This window comes from Neolamprologus multifasciatus, chromosome 11 (assembly GCF_963576455.1).
Source record: "Neolamprologus multifasciatus chromosome 11, fNeoMul1.2, whole genome shotgun sequence".
NCBI lineage: Eukaryota > Metazoa > Chordata > Actinopteri > Cichliformes > Cichlidae > Neolamprologus > Neolamprologus multifasciatus.
This window is the reverse complement of record NC_140449.1, coordinates 8,568,999-8,587,793: the sequence shown is the minus strand read 5'-3', so window position 1 is coordinate 8,587,793 and position 18,795 is coordinate 8,568,999. Positions and strand designations below refer to the sequence as shown.

Here is an 18,795-nt window from a genome sequence, read left to right as displayed (position 1 = left end):
GTGGCTGCTAAGCTGGCAAAATTAAGTGCATTTATTCAAATTGGGATGGCTGAGAGCGAAGGAGCCCTCGGTGGGCCTCAGCCAGTGTCTTGGTTACCAAGTCAATATTGACCATGTTCGACGTGGTCACTGGCTATTAATAGGAGAAAGTGGAGCCATATAAGGTTATACGATTTGGTTTACTTTCAGTCTGGCTGGCTTTTATATCATAATATCAATTATAGGTCCCTGCTGCCAAATATGCAACTCTCAGCTACTACTAGTGTGTGTGTGTGCATGTGCGTGTGTGTTTACACAGTGTGCAGCTGCCATGAGCCACAGCTTACCAAAGAACTGAGGGGGAGAGAGAGAGAGTGAGGGAGAGAGAAGACAGATAGAATTAAAGAAGAATGGAAAAAGCCGAGCAGAGTTACTGCAACGCTGCACTCCTCACGGTCAAAGCTAGCCTACGAAGATCAGATCGCGTTATCCCAGCAGCGAAACGTATCTGAGCTGCAACAGAGCAGGTTTATGTTATCCCGCATGAAGAAAATAGGCATTGTGATTCTAGTGATGCTAATATCCTCTGCAGTTCACGGTGACCTTCAGTAAAGTATCAGTGCTGACTGCTGTCGGGCCATCACCCATCTAGTGGCTGCTTTAATTCTTCCTAGGTGCTCGGGTGGATGTGGACGCTTTTTTTTCCCTAAGGTAGAGTATTGTCTGATCTCTTTGCACTTCTATCTCATCTGATGTTTCTAAGTGTTGTGATGTCAGGCTTTGAAGAACTCTTTTCATTTAGCATATAATCAGCTGTTAGAGGAGCCTGTATTAGTATCCCTTTGACCAGAGTTGTTCTTCTGGCGTTCCTCTTTGATGCTCTTTGACGTTTTTGTCTTCAGAGTTTCAGTCTGAAGGCTTATTGCCAGTATTTTGTTTTTTAGAGAACGTGGCTCGTTCACAAAAGCATAAATATGCTGTGACAGCAGTGACTCCTTTTTGATGGAGGTTTCAAATATGGACTATAGACTTTACTGAGCAAAGTCTCACACTCATCAAGTCATCATGATGCCATATGTATGTTAGTGTCCTGATAATCTTCAGTCGTGGTCATACTGGCAGCCCTCAGGTGAGAACTAGAGTATGTGAGATTAAGAGCAGGGTGTTGCTCGAAACCCTAAGAATATGTCGTCCGCAGGCCTGCGTAAATAAACTGAGGAGGCCTTGTTATTCCAGGTGGTGCAGTGTAGGTGGGGGTAGGAGACGGCCCGTGTTGATGTTGCCAGGTGTTGATGGTATTGCTGTTGCATGTATGTGATGTCATTTACTGTTCAACTGCTAAGCAAGACTGGCAGATTCATTTGCTGACTGCTTACATTAAAAAAGAAAGCACACACATTAAATATAAAGGCAGAGAAAGACTGGGAATTCAATCACGAACAGTTAGGTTGTTTTGTTTCGTTTTAGCAAAGTAATTGTGTGTGTTGTATCTGTATTTGTTCATGCTGGGATTACTACTGTTTATTGTTATGAAGTAAAAGGTACTGCTGCTAAAGGATTTGGCTTTATCTGAGGTCTTTAGCTGAGTAAAGTAAGGGTTGCCTCTACTGTAAGTTTAGATAATTGTAATTAATAATAGGTTTTAAAGCTTAATAATCAAGCTGCTGACTGTCGGTTCACACAAGTCGATGTTTACGCCGTGTTTGAGTGTGTCGGAGCGATCTCGAGTGTGATGGAAAAGCAGAGCAGACCGGAGACTGACTCGGGCAGGTGCAAGGTCACGCAAACAATCGACAAGAGACAACAGAACAGGAACGGCGTAACGATGCTGCTAGAAATAGCGCCTGCCCTTGTTGAGGCAAGGCGAGCAGAAAGAGCGCCTGGCGGTGCAGAGAGGGTGCTGTGCTGGATTGTTCAATAGAAGTTCAGTTTTCTGTTTTGTAAAAATATAAAGTAAAAAGACAAAACCATCTGCTCTCCCTCTGGGATTCGAGGCTTGGCTTCATCTAACTGCTGCTTTCCCAGGAAACGGGTCAGTAATTTTATCGCTTAAATTCAATGTGGTATCTTTGGCTACGCTAGACCTAAAAATGTTGGGTTTGGGGCGTGGGATGTTGCTTAAACTGTGAGTGATTCAGTCCATTCTTAAGCAATGCGAGTCAACGATTAAGTGCTTTAGCGAGCTGGCACAGTTGGCCAGCAAAGAACTGACAAAGACTGAAAATTGAGAGACGGTGATGATTTTTATTAGGCAAAAGTTCTAATAAATTCAATTTGTTGCATTAGAGTAGCTGGCCTCATGAGAGTGATTTATGTGGGATAAACTGTGGGGGTATAAAGAAGCAGCAGTAGGGCATTTCATAACAAAGTGATATTTGATTTTACTCTCACTTAAGTAGTTTGTGCTTGGAAAGTCTGTACAAACAGAGTGCGAGGAATGCATGCATTTTAGTGGGTACACAGCACAGTGTAATAAAACTAATACCGAGGACAGTGTGTGCCTTTTAAATGGGGTTCACAGCGAGTTTTCATATTTACAGGAGGAGGCAGAAAACCACTTAAGCCAGCAGCGTGCTCGTAAAGAATCGCCAGTGGGGAAAGACCCTAAAAAGTGGGAATTATGTGTTAGTTTAAGAGCATGCGTTTATATGAGCGGAGATAAACATTTCTACACTGAATGCAAAGCCTTTTTTCTGCAGCAGTAACTGTTTCATTTACGTGCCTCTGGATGCTGCACGTGGATGGACATCATCATTATTCACAGTTAAATACCAGGGACCTCTGTAACACAGGACTGCGTTCTAATAAACAGGCTCAAGTGTTTGTTATCATATTTGTTACAGAGTCACCCCTGCCTATTTACAGATGTGCTTATGCATCACTGAGTACGAGTGTATGCAAATACCCTGCTGTTTGTTTTTCTTTCTTTTAGCACAATATTAGAGGAAGAGAAGGTCCAGCAGAAGGAGAGGAACAGGATGGAGATGAGGAGACAGGTCACTGTTTCGTGGGATTCTGGAGGGTCTGATGAAGCACCACCAAAAGTAAGACACTACCACACCACATGTGTTTGTGTGTCTGTGCGTTTGTGTTCGTACGAGTGCACAGTGGTGTTTTCTGTGCTGTTGACACCCTGGTCATTGCAAACACTGACTGCTTTATAGCCACAATTACAGACTTTTAGTATTCTTTCTTTTGGATTTGTGATAGGTTTGTTTCCAACTTGTTGTATTACCCAAATATCTAACTGTTAAGTCTAAAGAGGAAAAATCAGCAAGTTTATGTTAACACTTTTCACATGATGACTTGTGATGCAGTCAGACGAGTCATAGCAGAAGTCAAAACAAAGAGATGAGAAAAGATTTAAGCTCTTTCATACAGACTTTTCAAGGAGTGCCGTGTGTGTGTGTGTCTGTGTGTGTGTGTGTCTGTGTGTGTGTGTGACCACGTCCCTCCTTGTAAAAATGCTAACACTGAAAAGGAAGGAATGGATTAACTTAATTTAGTCTTTTTGATTTTTCTTTCTACATTCAAAACGCTGTTTGTATTTCAGTGATGCCAGAGTTTCCTATTATGCTTTTTCCACTATGATGATTGTGATGAGTGTGCAAATGCGTGACCACAACCAAACCCTGTTACACAAGAAAAGAGCAAGAAGAGAAAACTTTTTTCTTTCTTCTTTTCCTTTTACTTTGTCATCATCCAATCTGAAAACCAGACTCGTCTCTTATTTTTTCCTCACAAATGCACAATTCTTTAACTGTTCTGTTTGCAAATCCATAAACCCAGCCCCCAACTGCTACCATTACTCCTCACAGCTTGTTGCCTCAGCTGCTGGTTGCTTTATCCTCACTTACGGCCTTATGCTACCCTGCTGTTAGCATCTGATTTAACTGCTTCCTTCGGCTGCAATGAAAGCCAGATGTCTCAAGCAGTTCACGAGATTGAGATGTTTTTTTTAAAGGGTCAGGCTAGTTTTGTTTGCCAGTAAACAGCCAGTTCATTGGCAACATAATAAATTAAAGCTGTTGGTTTGGAAATCTTGATGCATGCCCAATCATTCAGGTAAGGGAATCTCAAAAAGTTGATTCTGTTCATCTGGACGTAGTGAAGTGAAGAAGTCAGTTGGATGAGCAATGAAATGTCCCCCGCGACCCGGCCCCGGATAAAGCGGATGAAGATGGATGGATGGATGGATGAAATGTTTCTGCTACTGAAAACGCTACGTCCAGATGAACAGAATCAACTATTTAGGATTGGTTTGAGTACAATCTGTAAGCTTATTTGCTGCATGACTTAGGATACAGTTGTGTACATCTCTGTCTATGCTTTATCTCTTCCCGGCTGTCACACTGTGACACTTTTATTTCGACATGTCCCTCCTCTACCTTTGTGTTTCTGTTTGCAGCCCAGCCGTCGTCCCTCCCTGCAGCCCACCTTCAGTATGGATTGTGTTTCTGCTCCTTCTCATCTTCACTGCCATCAAAAACAGTGCTTTGCCTCACAGCTTTCCCTCTGCACTGGGAACCCTCATCCTCACCTTCCCACTTATCCTCTCAACTTATCATCTCTAAAACGTCTGCAGCACTTTTCCTCTTCTCCCAGCCCTCAGCCTCAGTCACCCCCTCAAAACAGCACTCATTACAGCAGCTCTTTGTCTCCCCGTAACCCAGAGTTAAATAGTGAATTCAAATCGTACTCCTCCCTGTTGGTTCAAGATCAAACTAACGTCTTTTTTCCACTTCACACACATTTGGACAGCCTGTCCAGCAGCAGCTGCCCACGAAAGACAAATCCACCTACTAACAGCCACCTGCTCCCTTCCTCCCATTCAAAGTCAAACAACACCCACTTTCATCCCCGGCATTTCTCTCCTTTCCTTTCACAGTCCAGTCCCAACTTTAACTCTCTGCCCTTCAGCACGTCAGATGTTTGTCCCCACACCCTCCATAGCATCCAGCCCGAGTCAAATTTTGATCTTACGACCCTGCAGTTGCACAGAAACAGCAGCTCTCATACCCACCGTCAGACTAATCGCAGTACTCCACTCCAACTGCACTCTGACGCCCAGACCTGCCATCCTGCTGTGCAGTCATGCGAGAAGTCCCCGCTCCCCCCTCTTGCCCCACACACAGTAGCATCTGCCTGTAATCTGTCCTCTACCCACCTTCACCCATCCAGCCAAATGCATAACCTCCCCATAACTACCCACGTACCTTTTCCCATCCTCTGCTCTGAAAGACCCATGTCTACACCATTGAAGGCAGGTGGTGTGCTGCTAAACTACACTAAAGCTTTTTCTACTAACAGGAACAAATGTGAGTGCACGTATTTAAAAAAAAAAGAAAAACGCTGCAACAGTCCCATTAGTGATGCATGTTGGGTAGGGTCAGTTAACATGACAGATCCAATCCCTCAACATAAGTAAATAGTTACTTTTTTTAACATTATTTTATGTGAACATTGATTTTCACAATCTAAATTCCATTTTCAACATAAAGTGGGATGAGAGTTGCAGCATTTTTTTAATACTCTCCACTGAGAAGTAAAACTCTAATCTTTAGACCATTATCATAATTACTGTGCAGGAGGGAGTTTGTGTTTTTTTTCCATGGGTTTATGCTAAGACTGCTTGCATGCTTTGTTCTCGCAGGACAGGCTGTTGAAACGTCCTCTGCACTCTGTGATTGAATGCGGCCACATATATTTGTGTTTGCGTCTGTCGGGCATAGTTTTGACGTGTCCTCGGATTAATGCACCCTATTTCTGGCTTGTTCAGGAATGCCTTCAACGAATCCTTAATCCAGTGGGCTAACACTGACTAATCGAACAAACATGAAACTTCTGTGGAGTGCATGTTAAATCAAAAAACACATATCTGATCAGTTTCAGTGACACTAGCTCAGAACAATGTTTAATAAATTATTTTCACAACCGAAGTCCAGAGGCAAATGTAACACAGTAACACACTGTGATTAAATACCCTCTAAGCATATGGACCTGCTTATGCATTGTACTATATCACATTCCTTTATTGCATAATATTACTAAATCAGGTTGTCTCACTGAGATCTTTTTCAAGTGAGATCTATGCACAAAAGATATTCAAAGTTTCTACTAATGTTTAGATGAACATGTGAAGACAGTAACTATAAATACCAGATGAGGGTAAAAGGCCTGCGTGTGTCACATGTGTACACTCTGTCACCTTGAACCAGGTGGTGGGTGGCAGCCAGTAGTAGTACACACAAGCTCTAGGTAATCCTGTTTTCAGGGTAAAAGGTCAGTCTCATGGCAGCACACAAACAACATTCACATATTTTCTGTCTTGAAGTGTATGGCTTCTTGTAAAATAAATATATATGGCTACAATTTCTCTAAAGGTGAGAAATCAGCGAGGAACAACCTTTCCCATTGGCCTGTTTGGCCCTTTGCTGAAAAGTTAAATCCTCACCACAACCAGGATCAGCTCCTGTTATTGGACATGATTATATGTCCTCCTAAGATCAAACTGGGGAACTTTTGTTTATTAGGTAATGTGTGAATCACTACACTGAGAAAAGCTTTAATCACTCCTTTCTTGTGGAGCTTTGTCATGGCATCACACTTGTAACAATGCATGTCTCTCAAAATTATTGAATTGATTCAAAAAATAAATAAATAAAAATTCCACTTACTGTTTTTCCAAACTGTGCTGTGCAGAAATTGTATTTTTAAATGACGTACTCTGTTCGAAGGTGTAGTAACTGGATTTCAGAACCTCTGAACCTTACATCAGCAGCATCTCAAACCAAAAAATCTTGCATTTCAACCACATCTTTCCCCCCTTCTCCTCTTTTGTTTCATTTAGATTAAAGAAAATAAAGAGAAGAGCAGCCTGTTTTACAGGCTATCATAAGGAGCTGAAATGAAAAGAGTGCATGTAAATTTGGTAAATAGCACGAAAGGCGCACTAGCCGAACACTCCACTAAGAGTGCTCGATCTGTACATTTTTGGAACACAGTTGATTTCAAATCCAGTTTTAATTCAAGGGATTTAACAAAATATTCCTGTAAATGTTTGTGACACATATTAGAAATTGTGTCACTGTCCAAATACTTATGGGCCTGACTATATCTCACCTCAGCACTTTCAGAGGGACAGGCTCACAAACACTAACATGATGAACAGATTTAGATTGTAACATGGTGGTGGCCCACTATGAGCTTTTAACTCTGTGTGCTTTATTTGATGCTGCTTGAGTTGAAAATCTCATATGCTAAGTGCTGTAAATGCTAAAGGTAGTTTAAAAAATGAAGATAAATTGCTTATAGGCATATCAAGCACCATTTTACAGAACAAACCAAATCCGCATGCGCTTATCGCAGTTTTGTGTAGTAACAATTACCTCAAGCACCAAAAAAAGTTTATGGTGTTTATGAAGGCATTTCCTGCTCATGTACATAAACCTTTTCAATTCAAAGCAACTCATTGAGCAAGGTCATAGAAACCTCTTAGCTGGTTGCACATGGATGCAATGGTCAGAACCTGCATGAACGTCAGAAGTGCATCAGCTTATTTGTTTCTCAGATGGTCTACACTCCTGTAACTATTATGTTTTTACATTAGGTGGTGCAGTTAATCCAAAATCCTTTCTTTATTTGGTCATTAATGATGAAATTCAGTTATTCACCCAAAGCTTTGCAGATATTAGCCAATGTTTGGCTTTATTAGCCGGTGTGATTAATTTCCCATCTGTCTCTGTCTGTCCCTGTGTGTTTATCTTCCTATTTTTATCTTGGGTATTCCCAGGAAAACCTCCCTCCCTGTGGATTGACTGCCAAAGGAAAATTAATCTGCTCGGTGCAGATTTAACCTTCCAAGATATAGTTTTGTTCATGCAAACCCTTCCATGTGTGAGCCTGTCCACAAACAGGCTGAACGTTGCCATCGTTTGCCCTGACTGTGTCTGAACATTTGAAGCCAGTTTTTGTCTCGTCTTCAGTGTCTTTGTCTTGTCTGCTTCTCTTTGTCCTTTCTCCCCCCTCCCTTTCTGTTTATTTTTCCCATTTTTATTTTCTTTCCTTGTCTCCTTATTATCCCACTTTGCCTTTCTTTGCATTCTGCCTCCCTCTTCGTGTGTCGTTGTCTCTCGTCTTGCTGTCGGAGGTGTGGTCCAGAGAAAGCTACTATGAGAGACTGTGGAAGGTAGAGGTTACAACACTGCCGTGCGGGAAACGAGCTCAATGTGTTAGAGAAGTTCAAATCATTAAGAAAAAATGTGTCCAGTCATTCTAAGAAGGGAAAACATCAACTGTGCATCAACCAGCAGCAGAGGAAACAACACCGTGGGTTCACCAAGCACTTCTGTTTTTAGCTGAAACTACGAGTGAGAGGAAGAGTATCCTGTGTTAGAGAGCTGCTGATCTCTGCTAAACTTTGCTCCTCTGGCCAACAACACAGAGCAGACGATTGTTCTGCTTATTGGGAATATTTTAAACTCCTTTTGCTTTGATAGTTCATAAGCGTGCTTGAAAGAGAGGTCTTGGTGAACATGTAACTCACCTGCATCACGTCTAACATGTGAGAAACAGATTGTCTCATAGTTGTCTAGCAGTTCTCCATGGGTGTCGTTGTTTGTAGTCGTTCGACTAACAGCTTGCTGTACTTGCAGCCCAGTGGGTGTTCCCTGTTTTGATTGACAGCTAACCCGGCCACACAAACAGCTCCTGGGGGGGTTTGTGTGTTGATTGTCTGAATGAAGTGTCTTCTAACATTTCTTTGGAGAAAATATAATTGTTACAAATATAAAGTGTTATAACTGCACCTTTTGTTTTTCCCACCTGTCTTTCTGTATCTCAAAATACCTTTCCTTGATCTTTCTTTCTATCTTTCTCTTCCTTTTTTACTCATTTTCCGCCTCTGTAGCCAAGCAGACCTGGCTATCCCAGTCCTCGCTCAAGTGAAGGTTTTTACCCCAGTCCCCAGCATCCTGGACACTATCAGGTATGTAGACGAACTCAACAGCTCTTTCACTGCATGTGTACTTGCTATAATTGCATCAACGTCTTGAGATTTTTCAGAATCAAAACATTAAGGACAACCTGTCTGTCCCTGTCTTCACTTCGGTTTCAGATGGCAGGCTATCCAGGCCCTCACACACTCCCCTCTGTGCCTAGCGCCTTGTACCCACCTCAGGCGGCAATGCTGGACACCCACCACGCACACACACACCCCCGCCACCATGTCCACACCCATTCACACGCACAGCTCCTTCCCCAGCCTCACGGACAGGATATGGCGCTGTGGGGCTCTATGATGGAGGTAGGACTCTAATTTCACTCTTATAGACATGCGCGCACACACTCACTCTGAAATCAGATTCAGACAACTTTATTAATACACAACACATTAATACACAAAAAGGGAAATTTAGTTGCAAACTCAACTAAGATGTGACGCAGGCACAAATTAGCAAACTATGATGTCAAAAAACAAAAAAACCTATATAATAAACAAATAGAATAACAAGGACATGTGTCCAAAAATCAACAGTCATAGAAAAATGCATCTAATTATCCCCTTGAGAGTTCAGTGATCTAATAGCCGAGGGAAAGAAGCATTTTAAGCTGTGATGTGAGTTTTGTGCTGTTTGTTAGTTGTGGTCACTGGTTGTTACGCTACATGTATACAATAAGTGAAACACAGTCATGTGACCAGAGGTCATAGAAAGGCATTCAAATTCAGCAACTTCAAGAAAACTCTGCTTTCCAAAATAAAAAAGCAATTGAAGTGGAAATCAATGAGAGGACGGGATACCATTGATTAACACCTGACAGGGTAATAAATACATTAAAAGGTTACCTAGACAACCTGAAACTCTACTAGTGGCCACGAATCATCTTTTTAAGTGTGACAAACAAATTGTTTCTTCTGTGGAGGCAGTTACACACCAGTCACACTTTTTTTTTTTTTAAATGGGTTGCAAAACTTTTCCAGTTTCCACACCAGTTTGTTTTCACAGAAACACCCCCCTGACACCTCAGTTGTTTTTAGTATTTGCGTCCACCACCTCAGTTCAGCCTCTCATCAGTCTGGTGTATATGTGTGTTCATCTCCATGTCTGTGCATGTTTCTCCTCATGTGATTGTGGCTGTGTGTCCCCGTGCTGGTGTGCACGTCTGTTATGCTATGCTTGTCTTTCTGTTGCACGTTTGTGTGTGTGGATGTATGTGTGTGTGTGTGTGTGTGTGTGTGTGTGTGTAGGACAGGGCAGTAGACATGCAGCAGTGTGTAGGCCAGCAGTGCCTGTTAATGGAGGAACAGCTGATCATACAACAGCAGCAGATGGAGGAGGATCAGAGGTGGCTGGAGCAGGAGGAAAGGCTGTTGGTAAAGCACACCCATGCACAACTGACACATGCACACTACGGATGCTGTCACAGTGCATTTAATTGAGATTCACTTTGTCTTGCTTCTGTATGGTTGGCTAGATTTAAGCAGCTGTGTGGGGTAAACAAAAATGTCTAAAGACTAGTGCATTTGTGCAGCCCTGAACATGCCTCTTTGCAGCAATAAAGGAAAAGCAGCTAAATTTAAGGAAGTTTGACGTGTTCTTGTTTGATTTATTTTGGGCTTTTCTGAGAGGTTGTGCATGGTGCATTGTGTCAGTGCTCACTGTAAGGAAAAGATGTCTTGTTTAGTTGCCGTCTTTTTGCATGCTGTCGTATTTCCGTATTCAGAAAGTGTAATCACTTAGTTTGGACTCATTTTTTAAAAAGTTTATCATTGTGTCAACACACATAAATATACTTAAGCCCTAAATAATTTGATTTGAAAACACTATTGCACTTAAATGTGTTCTTTTTACCGTGGCCCTGAGAGGAAACCATCCTCGCTAATTTCCTAGCACGTATGCAACACGGAGACGAATAAAATGCTGCAAAGTGAGAAAATGCCACCAGACACTGAAAGGAATTTAATGGAAATGCTCATTAAGAAGTGCAGAAGTGTGTTTGATATTGCTTTGAAGTTACTGAAGTCTCGTAGCTGTGATGGGAAATGAGCTGTATTAGATTTCGCTGCGATGTGGTCACACTCCTGAAAAATCTGACCTGTATATGATTTACAACCACACACAGAAGTGGGAAAATGAAAATCTGCTACGTGAGAATATTAGATGTCAGATGTGATTTGTGTTGTTCACATCGTAATAAAGAAAATTCACTAAGAGTCACGGAAGAGCAAAAGGGGGAAAAACAGATTTGAAACCCTTTTCTCTGCAGTCTGAATTCAGCCACAGACATTTGAATTTTGAGGTGAAGGTGTCAGTGGTGTCAAGCTGATTATATTTGTTTTAACAGCGCTGCAGTTTGAGTTGTCTGCTGCAGTGTCTTTGAGCTAGAAACCTTAAGGCTGCTATTACAGTGACCCTGCTCTGATGTGCTGTAGTCAGTGCTGGTTAGTGTGTTCATTCATAGCATGTGCTGACATATATGGGTGAAGTGTGTGGACAATAATGTCCGTGTCTTCACAGTTTAAAAAAAATGTTACTCTGTACTTCCTGTGACTCACTTTCTGCTTTGGAATTTACAAAGAAGAAAACGTGTCTCCTCTGATTGTTAGTAATGGGTAGCTGGATATCACTTCTGGTAAGACTCATCCAGACGAAGATGAGTGAGCGCAGGGTTTGACATGACAAGAAGAGGTTGGCAAAGAGGGTTTTTTTTTTAATGTAGGATGCACTTTTCTGTGAACACAGAATTAAGGAACTGTCTGGGGGTTTTTTTTTGCTTAAGACTTTTATAGTGCGTGTTTGTGTGCGTGCATGTAAGAGAGAGTGAGTTTGTAGGCAGGTGTGGCCTGTGCAAATTCCAGGCTAATGATAGGCTTACAGAATCTGACAGCCCACTCAACAGTCTGTCTTTGACCCACAACCACTAAATGACAACACGCGAGATTACTGAAAAGATGGGGAGGTATAAAGTGTGTGCGTAGGGGTGGGTGGGGGGTGTTTCTTATAGGCTGCCTGGTTTTTATAAGACTGTCACTTGAGCGAGGGACTAGAAAGGGGTGGGAAAGAAAGGGAGGAGAAAGGCAGGAGGTTTTGGGAAAGAAGGGTAGACACGCTCGCATACTGACAGCTTGTTGGCAGCGTGCTTCTTCCCTCCTCCTCTCCTTCCCTCTCTCTGTGCGTCACCGTCAGACATAAGAGTGGTGGAGGCAGGAAGCTGGAGTTGAATCTGAAGTCTTCTCTGGATGAAACTTGCAGCACTGACAAGGTTACAGAGAAAACCAGACAGGGGAACATTCAGAGCGTAACAGAGGGTACAGTGCGAGATACTGGAAAGATCCCGAGATAACAGCAGAGACTAAACACCTCACACGAACAGTTCACGCATCAGGCTTCTTTGATGAACTCGGCGGCGATGCTGGTCTTCAAGTCCTGTCTTGGAAAGCTGGTATGAGTGGATGTGTGTGTGTGTCAGAGAGGGCAATGAGTGGGACTTTGTGGTTGTTTTGTGTGTGGTTTTATTTCGGTTTGCATGGCAGCACCAATAGAAACATTTTTCTTAAGTTAACTTTGTGTGGAGGATCCAAAAAAGCCTTTTGGACACTACACCTTTGTGTATCCTGCGTTCCAGTCTTCATAGGAGGTTTTGTGTTTGTACAGTTGTGCTTTTTTTTCCTGCCACAGCTTAATCATTCATTTATCCATGAAGTCAATCTTTTTTTGTGTGAAACATTTGGATTATTTGAAAAAATTCCTACTGCAAATTGAAGTATATGTATATGGATTTGGTAAATGGAGATGTAATGTTTGATTGTTTGTGATTGCTTAGAAACCCGACACGAGAAGTTCGAGAGGTAGTCTGGACAGAGAAGACAGTGGACTCCAGCCACCGGTAAGTTCCTTCTTCTTCTTCATGTTTCTCATTAGTTAGTTATACCCATTCACATCAGGACAATAACTCACGGACACTCCTACAGGTGCGAGTTGAACTGTCTCTGTTTGTTTCTTTCTAAACTTTCACTGTCCAAATCATGTCCAATTTGCTGTCCCCGCCACTTTATGAATGGGAAGTTATTTTCCTGAAGTGTTTGTGTTTTTAACCACGGAGGATGTCTGATGAAGACGAATGTTGACGGACGTCCGTGTTATGGTCAGACTCACTGCTGCGGCGTGTGTTTGTTTTCATTTCAACTGACTGACTCAGGGACAGGAAGTGACCTGTTGAGGGTAAAGTCAGCAATGTGGGGTCAGTAGTTTCTCACAGCGTAACTGGATATTAATGGAAGGGTGTTGCACTCAGTCCCAGAGTGTCCTGGTGGCCGATTTTAGTGATTGTCCATCTGTAAATAAATACTTTAGAGCAGCGGTCCCCAGCCCCCGGGCCTCGGACTGGTACAGGTCCGTGAGTCGTTTGGTACCGGGCCGCGAGAGTTGAGGCTCAGGTGTGAAATGTGTAGTTTTCAGGGTTTTTATCGGTTTTCAGCATTATTTTGTTATTGTTTTTATCGTTAACTCAGTTTTCCTGGGTCTTTTCACGTGTGTTATGAATAAATCTTCTTTTTTTCGGTACCGGTACTAGTTTTATTTTGTTGAGAAGCAATTTTACTGGTAAAGGATGTAAGATCTGGGCACTGCTGGCAGCCCTTTGGTTGCACACAAAACACACAGAGTTGCTGAGATATTTGCATCTTGCAACTTCTCCCCTTTCCTCCTGTTGTAATATCTAGTGTGTGTGTGTGTGCGTGTGTGTGTGCGTGTGTGTGTGTGTGTGTGTGTGTGTGTGTGTGTGTGACTGTATCCCAAAGCTGGAATCTCTGCAGCTGAACGCAGAGTTGCATGTTGATGTTATTTCCCCAATGCCAGCAGAAGTTGTTTCAGCAGTCTGAAGTTGCCATGAGTTAGATATTTCCGTCTCTGTAATTCATCTCACTGCTTGTCCTCCTCCTCCTCCTCCCATCGAATGGTTGTGGTTTGTGGTGGGAAAATCTCCCTCGTTCGTGTGTGTGTGTGTGCCTTGGTGGAGTATTTTTGGGTGTTGGTGGTTGTCAGACCACAACACAATGATGGCACCATGGCTTTTGAGTCCTTCTGTGCTGTTTTCTCACACACACACAAAACAACAGGGATGCAGTAAAAATACAATAAATTTAAATATGTAACATTCCTGCCATTTTGTTCTCACGACCATCACATCATATAAACATGCTGCAGTTTTAAAATGCTAGCTCTAACAAAAGAAACACTTTGTTTTGTCATCCTTTTCCTGTCAAACAGAATATTTTTGTTACCATAAGTTACCCAACGCAGGACCACACAGCACAAAATAACAGGCACAGCTCCTCTGCCGCAAATGACTGTGTGCGAGCTGAGGCTGGGTGTCACATGACAAAGTAAATTGGATTCTGTGCTGAGGCCGCTGGTGGTTTAAAGCTGTGAAGTTCTAATTTCCTGCAAAGCTTCTGATTATGTCTGCGTCTGTGCAATCGCTAACCCAGTGCTTTGTTTTGTTGTTTGTTTGTTTGCGCAGACAGGAAACCAGCACATATACCAGCCCGTTGGCAAACCAGGTAATAGATGGGGCCTCAACTCCGCCACAATTACAGGAGGGCAACCACTATTGTTATATGCTGTCTTCTCTTTCTCCCAAGATATGTAACTTACACATATACCATGTATAGCACGCTGTGTATCTCTGGCCTTTCTGAGGTCAGCGTCTGTCTGCAGGGTTTAGTCTGTGGTCACAGTAAGACAGATCCAGCTGTGAACCTGCTGGCCTGCTAGTGAGAACACCAACCGCTGGTTATATGGACTCAAACAGCATGTCATGTTCAGTATGTTCAGTGCTCAGAGCGTAAATATACAGAGAAAACAGAAACGTATAGTAGCCAGTTGGGGGATGATTTTCCAGGATGGAATATCGTTTTTGTCCATTAAACGTTTCCTGATTCCTGATAGATACTAATGTAGAAGACGAGAGACGTTTCATACTTGAAACAGTTTGTGGGAGACTTAATAAATCAATCAAAACTTTATTCATACGACAATTTTAATCCCACTTTGCAATTGAATGTTCTTTACAGAACATCATCAAATGCAGAAGAGAAAAAGAGGCTAAAAGGTGTGAAAAGAAGTAGAAAGCATAGATACAAGTCAAATAAAAACCAAATCTTAAGAGGTGACGCTTTGTTTGGCAAAAATTAGGCTGGAGTTAATTATAATCTGTGTTATAATCTGAGCTGCTGCGAAACCAAAGTAAGCATCTTCTTAGGAATAAATTGTGAGTAAAATATTTTTGTACTTCACACGTTGTCGTATGTTGTTTCCTGCAGAGCATGTGGCCCCGCCAAAGAAACCCCCTCGACCTGGGGCCCAGTGCCAAGTAAGCAGCCTGGCCTGTCTAAATACTGGAGACAGTTACAATGATGGAGTCAAGGTACACACACACACACACACACACACACGTGCACGAATGCACACGCTCCGAAGCAAAAGTACAAGCAGAAATACACACTGAATGAATGAATGAATGAAATGCTCCTCCAGTAGCACATGGAGGGACACATTTACCGAGTGGACACAGTGCATGTTTTGAATGCTTGGAGCATTAATATTTACCCTTGTATCTTCTTTCCTTTGGCTGCTCTGTCTCTCTCTCTCTCTCCCCTCACCCCCATTCTTCTCCGGCACTCTGCCTTACTGTTGACCCCTAGCCCTGGCGGGTAAGCAGCACACCGTCTGTGTGTGTTTACTGTGCGTCTTGTCTCCTGTTCCATATTGTTGTCCTACTCCTCCATCAGCCCTTTGATTTCTTTGTCCAACAAATCACATTCTGTTGTAGTATTAACTTCATCTCTGCACTTCCCCTTGTCTGTTTTTCCTGCTTATATTGTCTTCTCTCCTTTTCTCAGATATAAGTGCTTTTAACTTTTATAGATTTTTTTTTTATTTACTTGAGCACTAATTATATGCTTCTCTTTGTAACTAGTAGACAAGTGAGTCTTTAATAAGGTTTAATCTTTTTTTCTTCCCTGGTTAAGAATTAAAAGGTTTTCCTCATCCTGATAAAATAGGGTCATATTTTTTACAGATTATAAAGCAGCTAGTTTTCAAATGCTTATTTTTTCTAGATAAATGCTTCAAGTGGTTTCAGTAGGTCATTCTGTGCACAGCGTTGTATTGTTTTCACTGTAGGCGGTGATTTACTGATTACCCAGAATTCAGTAAGGACTGGAAAAGCGAGGGCGTGAAGGGAGATGCAGAAAAAATGTGCAAAATGAAGTGAAATTGCAAAGAGTTTATACATGCATGCATGCATGACTGCAGGCGAGAGAAAGTCTTTGTATTCAAGATGTGGGAAGTATACCTGCAGGTAGTGGTCAGGTGATGTCACTGAGCAAGGGAGATGGTGAAGAAAATGGAAAGACAGAAATGAGAAAGCGCTTTATGTTAGTGCAAGATGATGATTGGTTTATATGGCAGGTTCAGGAAGATGTGACCTCCTACGGGGAATCTGTATTTAATTAAAATCCTCAACTGATAGGTTTACGGCACAGGTTATGGCAGTGTGACACTGCCATCTAGTGGCCAAAGAATACCTCTACATTTAGACAGTGTATCTGATATTCAGAGTGCTGGTGTTGTTCCTGGATCATCATAATTAATGTTGGCCCAGGTTCAACATTGCAAGTGACCAATCAAATTGTTATGATGTCATCGTCGACATGGAAACAAGACTTGCTGATGTCCACTCAGGAAAAAGTGCAAATAAGTGGGTGGACAGGGTCAGGGTTAGGGCTATGGGGCTATGGCTATGGTTACGGTGTTAGGGTTAGGGTCGATGGTGTGATGGTGTTTCCATGTCACAAAACAGGCATCACAACATGGGTATATCAGATGCACTGTCTTAACATAAGTAGAAACATAATAGATATTGATTCACTCATTAATCTACTTTAACTCTCTTGATTATTATTATTTTTACTTTGGACCTTTAAATGTATCTAGTGTGTAAGGCGGATGAACGTCTTTACAATCTAGCAGGATATGTGGAGGTAAATGTTTTAACAAATGTTTTGTTTTCATCCACACTGTTTCAGCTGGTTTTTGTCATCAGTCCCCACACTTCTTTCCCAGGTACACATTCACTCAAAGAACCTCTCACTCACTGCTTTTTGTCTTCTTCTGTGGTTTAGCTGCAGCCTCAGGAGATAAGCCCGCCTCCCACCGCCAATCTGGATCGGTCGAACGACAAAGTGTACGAGAACGTGACGGGATTGGTCAAAGCTGTGATCGAGATGTCAAGCAAGATCCAGCCGGCTCCACCCGAGGAATACGTGCCCATGGTCAAGGTAACAGAGGCACAAACGGCAGTTTGTTATTTCTCTGAAGTGGAGCTGCAGGCTTTGAGCTAAAAACTCAGCACAGTAGATCAAAGCAGCTCTGTGCAGTTTAATAACCGCTATGTCCTTGAGCACTGTAACGCACTGTTTCAGTTAATTGGCCGGTGCAGCTTTCCAAGGACGGAATTTTGACACTTCTTCTACTCCTTCATGAATAATTTTTGCTTCATATATTAACCTGACTCTGCAGATAGCCTGAGCAGCTTTTCACCAAAGAGATTTAATAATTAGTTTTCCTGTGAGTCTTTTTTGACAAAAATGCATTTCATTTTATTTCTCCAAAGGGTTTTTTCACGTTGGTAGAAAGGGAAGAGCAGGGCAAACAGCCCGTACAGCTAACATTGGAGTGTTCATCCCTAACTCCAGAATGTTTAGCCAAGCTGCTAACCTTAAGAAGGAACTACAGCACTGTCTCATTTCTGTCTTCTCTATTAGAAATTTCAGATTTTAGACTATTTAAAACAAACTATGTAAATTATTGATACCACATGTAAGCTGTCCTGTTGTGAAAAAAAAATGTGTGTTTCAGGATGTGGGTCTGGCACTGAGGACATTATTGGCCACAGTAGATGAGACTCTACCTCAACTTCCAGCCAGTACACACAGAGAGGTAGACACCGTTTTTACTAACAAGCATTCACTTTGTTCTTAAACAGTTTAATGATTGTTAATAAATCACGTTAAAGCACATTATTGATCACACAGCTGCTCCAGCTTGTATTTTATGTTATACGGTTACGCTTTTCTGCACCAGATCGAGATGGCACAGAAGCTGCTGAACTCTGACTTGGCAGAACTGATTGCAAAGATGAAGTTAGCCCAACAATATGTGATGACCAGGTAGGTGCACAAACTAAAAGCATCAGAATATTCACTCACTTTATTAGGTAAACCTTTCACTGGCTTGGACAACCTTTTGGCCTCAGAACTACCTTAATTCTTCATGGCACAGATTCAACATAGTGCTGGAAACATTGCTCAGAGGTTTTGGTCCTTAGTGACATGACAGCATTACACAGCTGCTGCAGATTTGCCAGCTGCACATCCATGATGTGAATCTGCTTTTCCACCACATTACAAAAGTGGACTAAGACTGATTGAGAACGTCTTGTTATGTTCAAGAAACCAGTTTGAGATGATCTGAGCTTTGTGACTTGGTGCATTATGCTGCCACTTAGGTGGGCTGTGCCATTTAAACAATGCTCAGTTGGTACTAATGAGCTTAAGTGCACTGAGTTTCTGTCATGTGATTGGATGATTAGATATTTGCACTAACAAGTAGGTTGAAAAGATGTACCTGATAACGTGGCCAGTGAGTCTGTGTCATGCTCACGTTCTTGATGCTGTCACGTCTGCACATATGATCATTAATACTGCACTAACTATTAAAACTCTGATCTTGCATATATTCTGTATTGATGCTC

The 18,795-nt window shown here is 42.1% G+C and overlaps 1 protein-coding gene across 12 annotated transcripts in view; it reads left to right on the top strand.

Annotated features, from left to right (window-relative positions):
• LOC146507783 (focal adhesion kinase 1-like) overlaps positions 1-18,795 on the top strand; it is a 64,416-nt gene that overhangs the window by 42,664 nt on the left and 2,957 nt on the right. For 6 of the 12 annotated variants that reach the window (XM_085176451.1, XM_085176446.1, XM_085176447.1 and 3 more), the window contains 10 exons: positions 2,912-3,023; positions 8,888-8,965; positions 9,095-9,283; positions 10,226-10,351; positions 12,802-12,864; positions 14,500-14,539; positions 15,302-15,405; positions 17,165-17,320; positions 17,901-17,981; positions 18,126-18,211. In XM_085176451.1, coding sequence (XP_085032577.1) covers positions 2,912-3,023; positions 8,888-8,965; positions 9,095-9,283; positions 10,226-10,351; positions 12,802-12,864; positions 14,500-14,539; positions 15,302-15,405; positions 17,165-17,320; positions 17,901-17,981; positions 18,126-18,211 — 1,035 coding nt within the window. The other 6 variants (XR_014876696.1, XM_085176452.1, XR_014876697.1 and 3 more) reach the window with 6 other exon arrangements.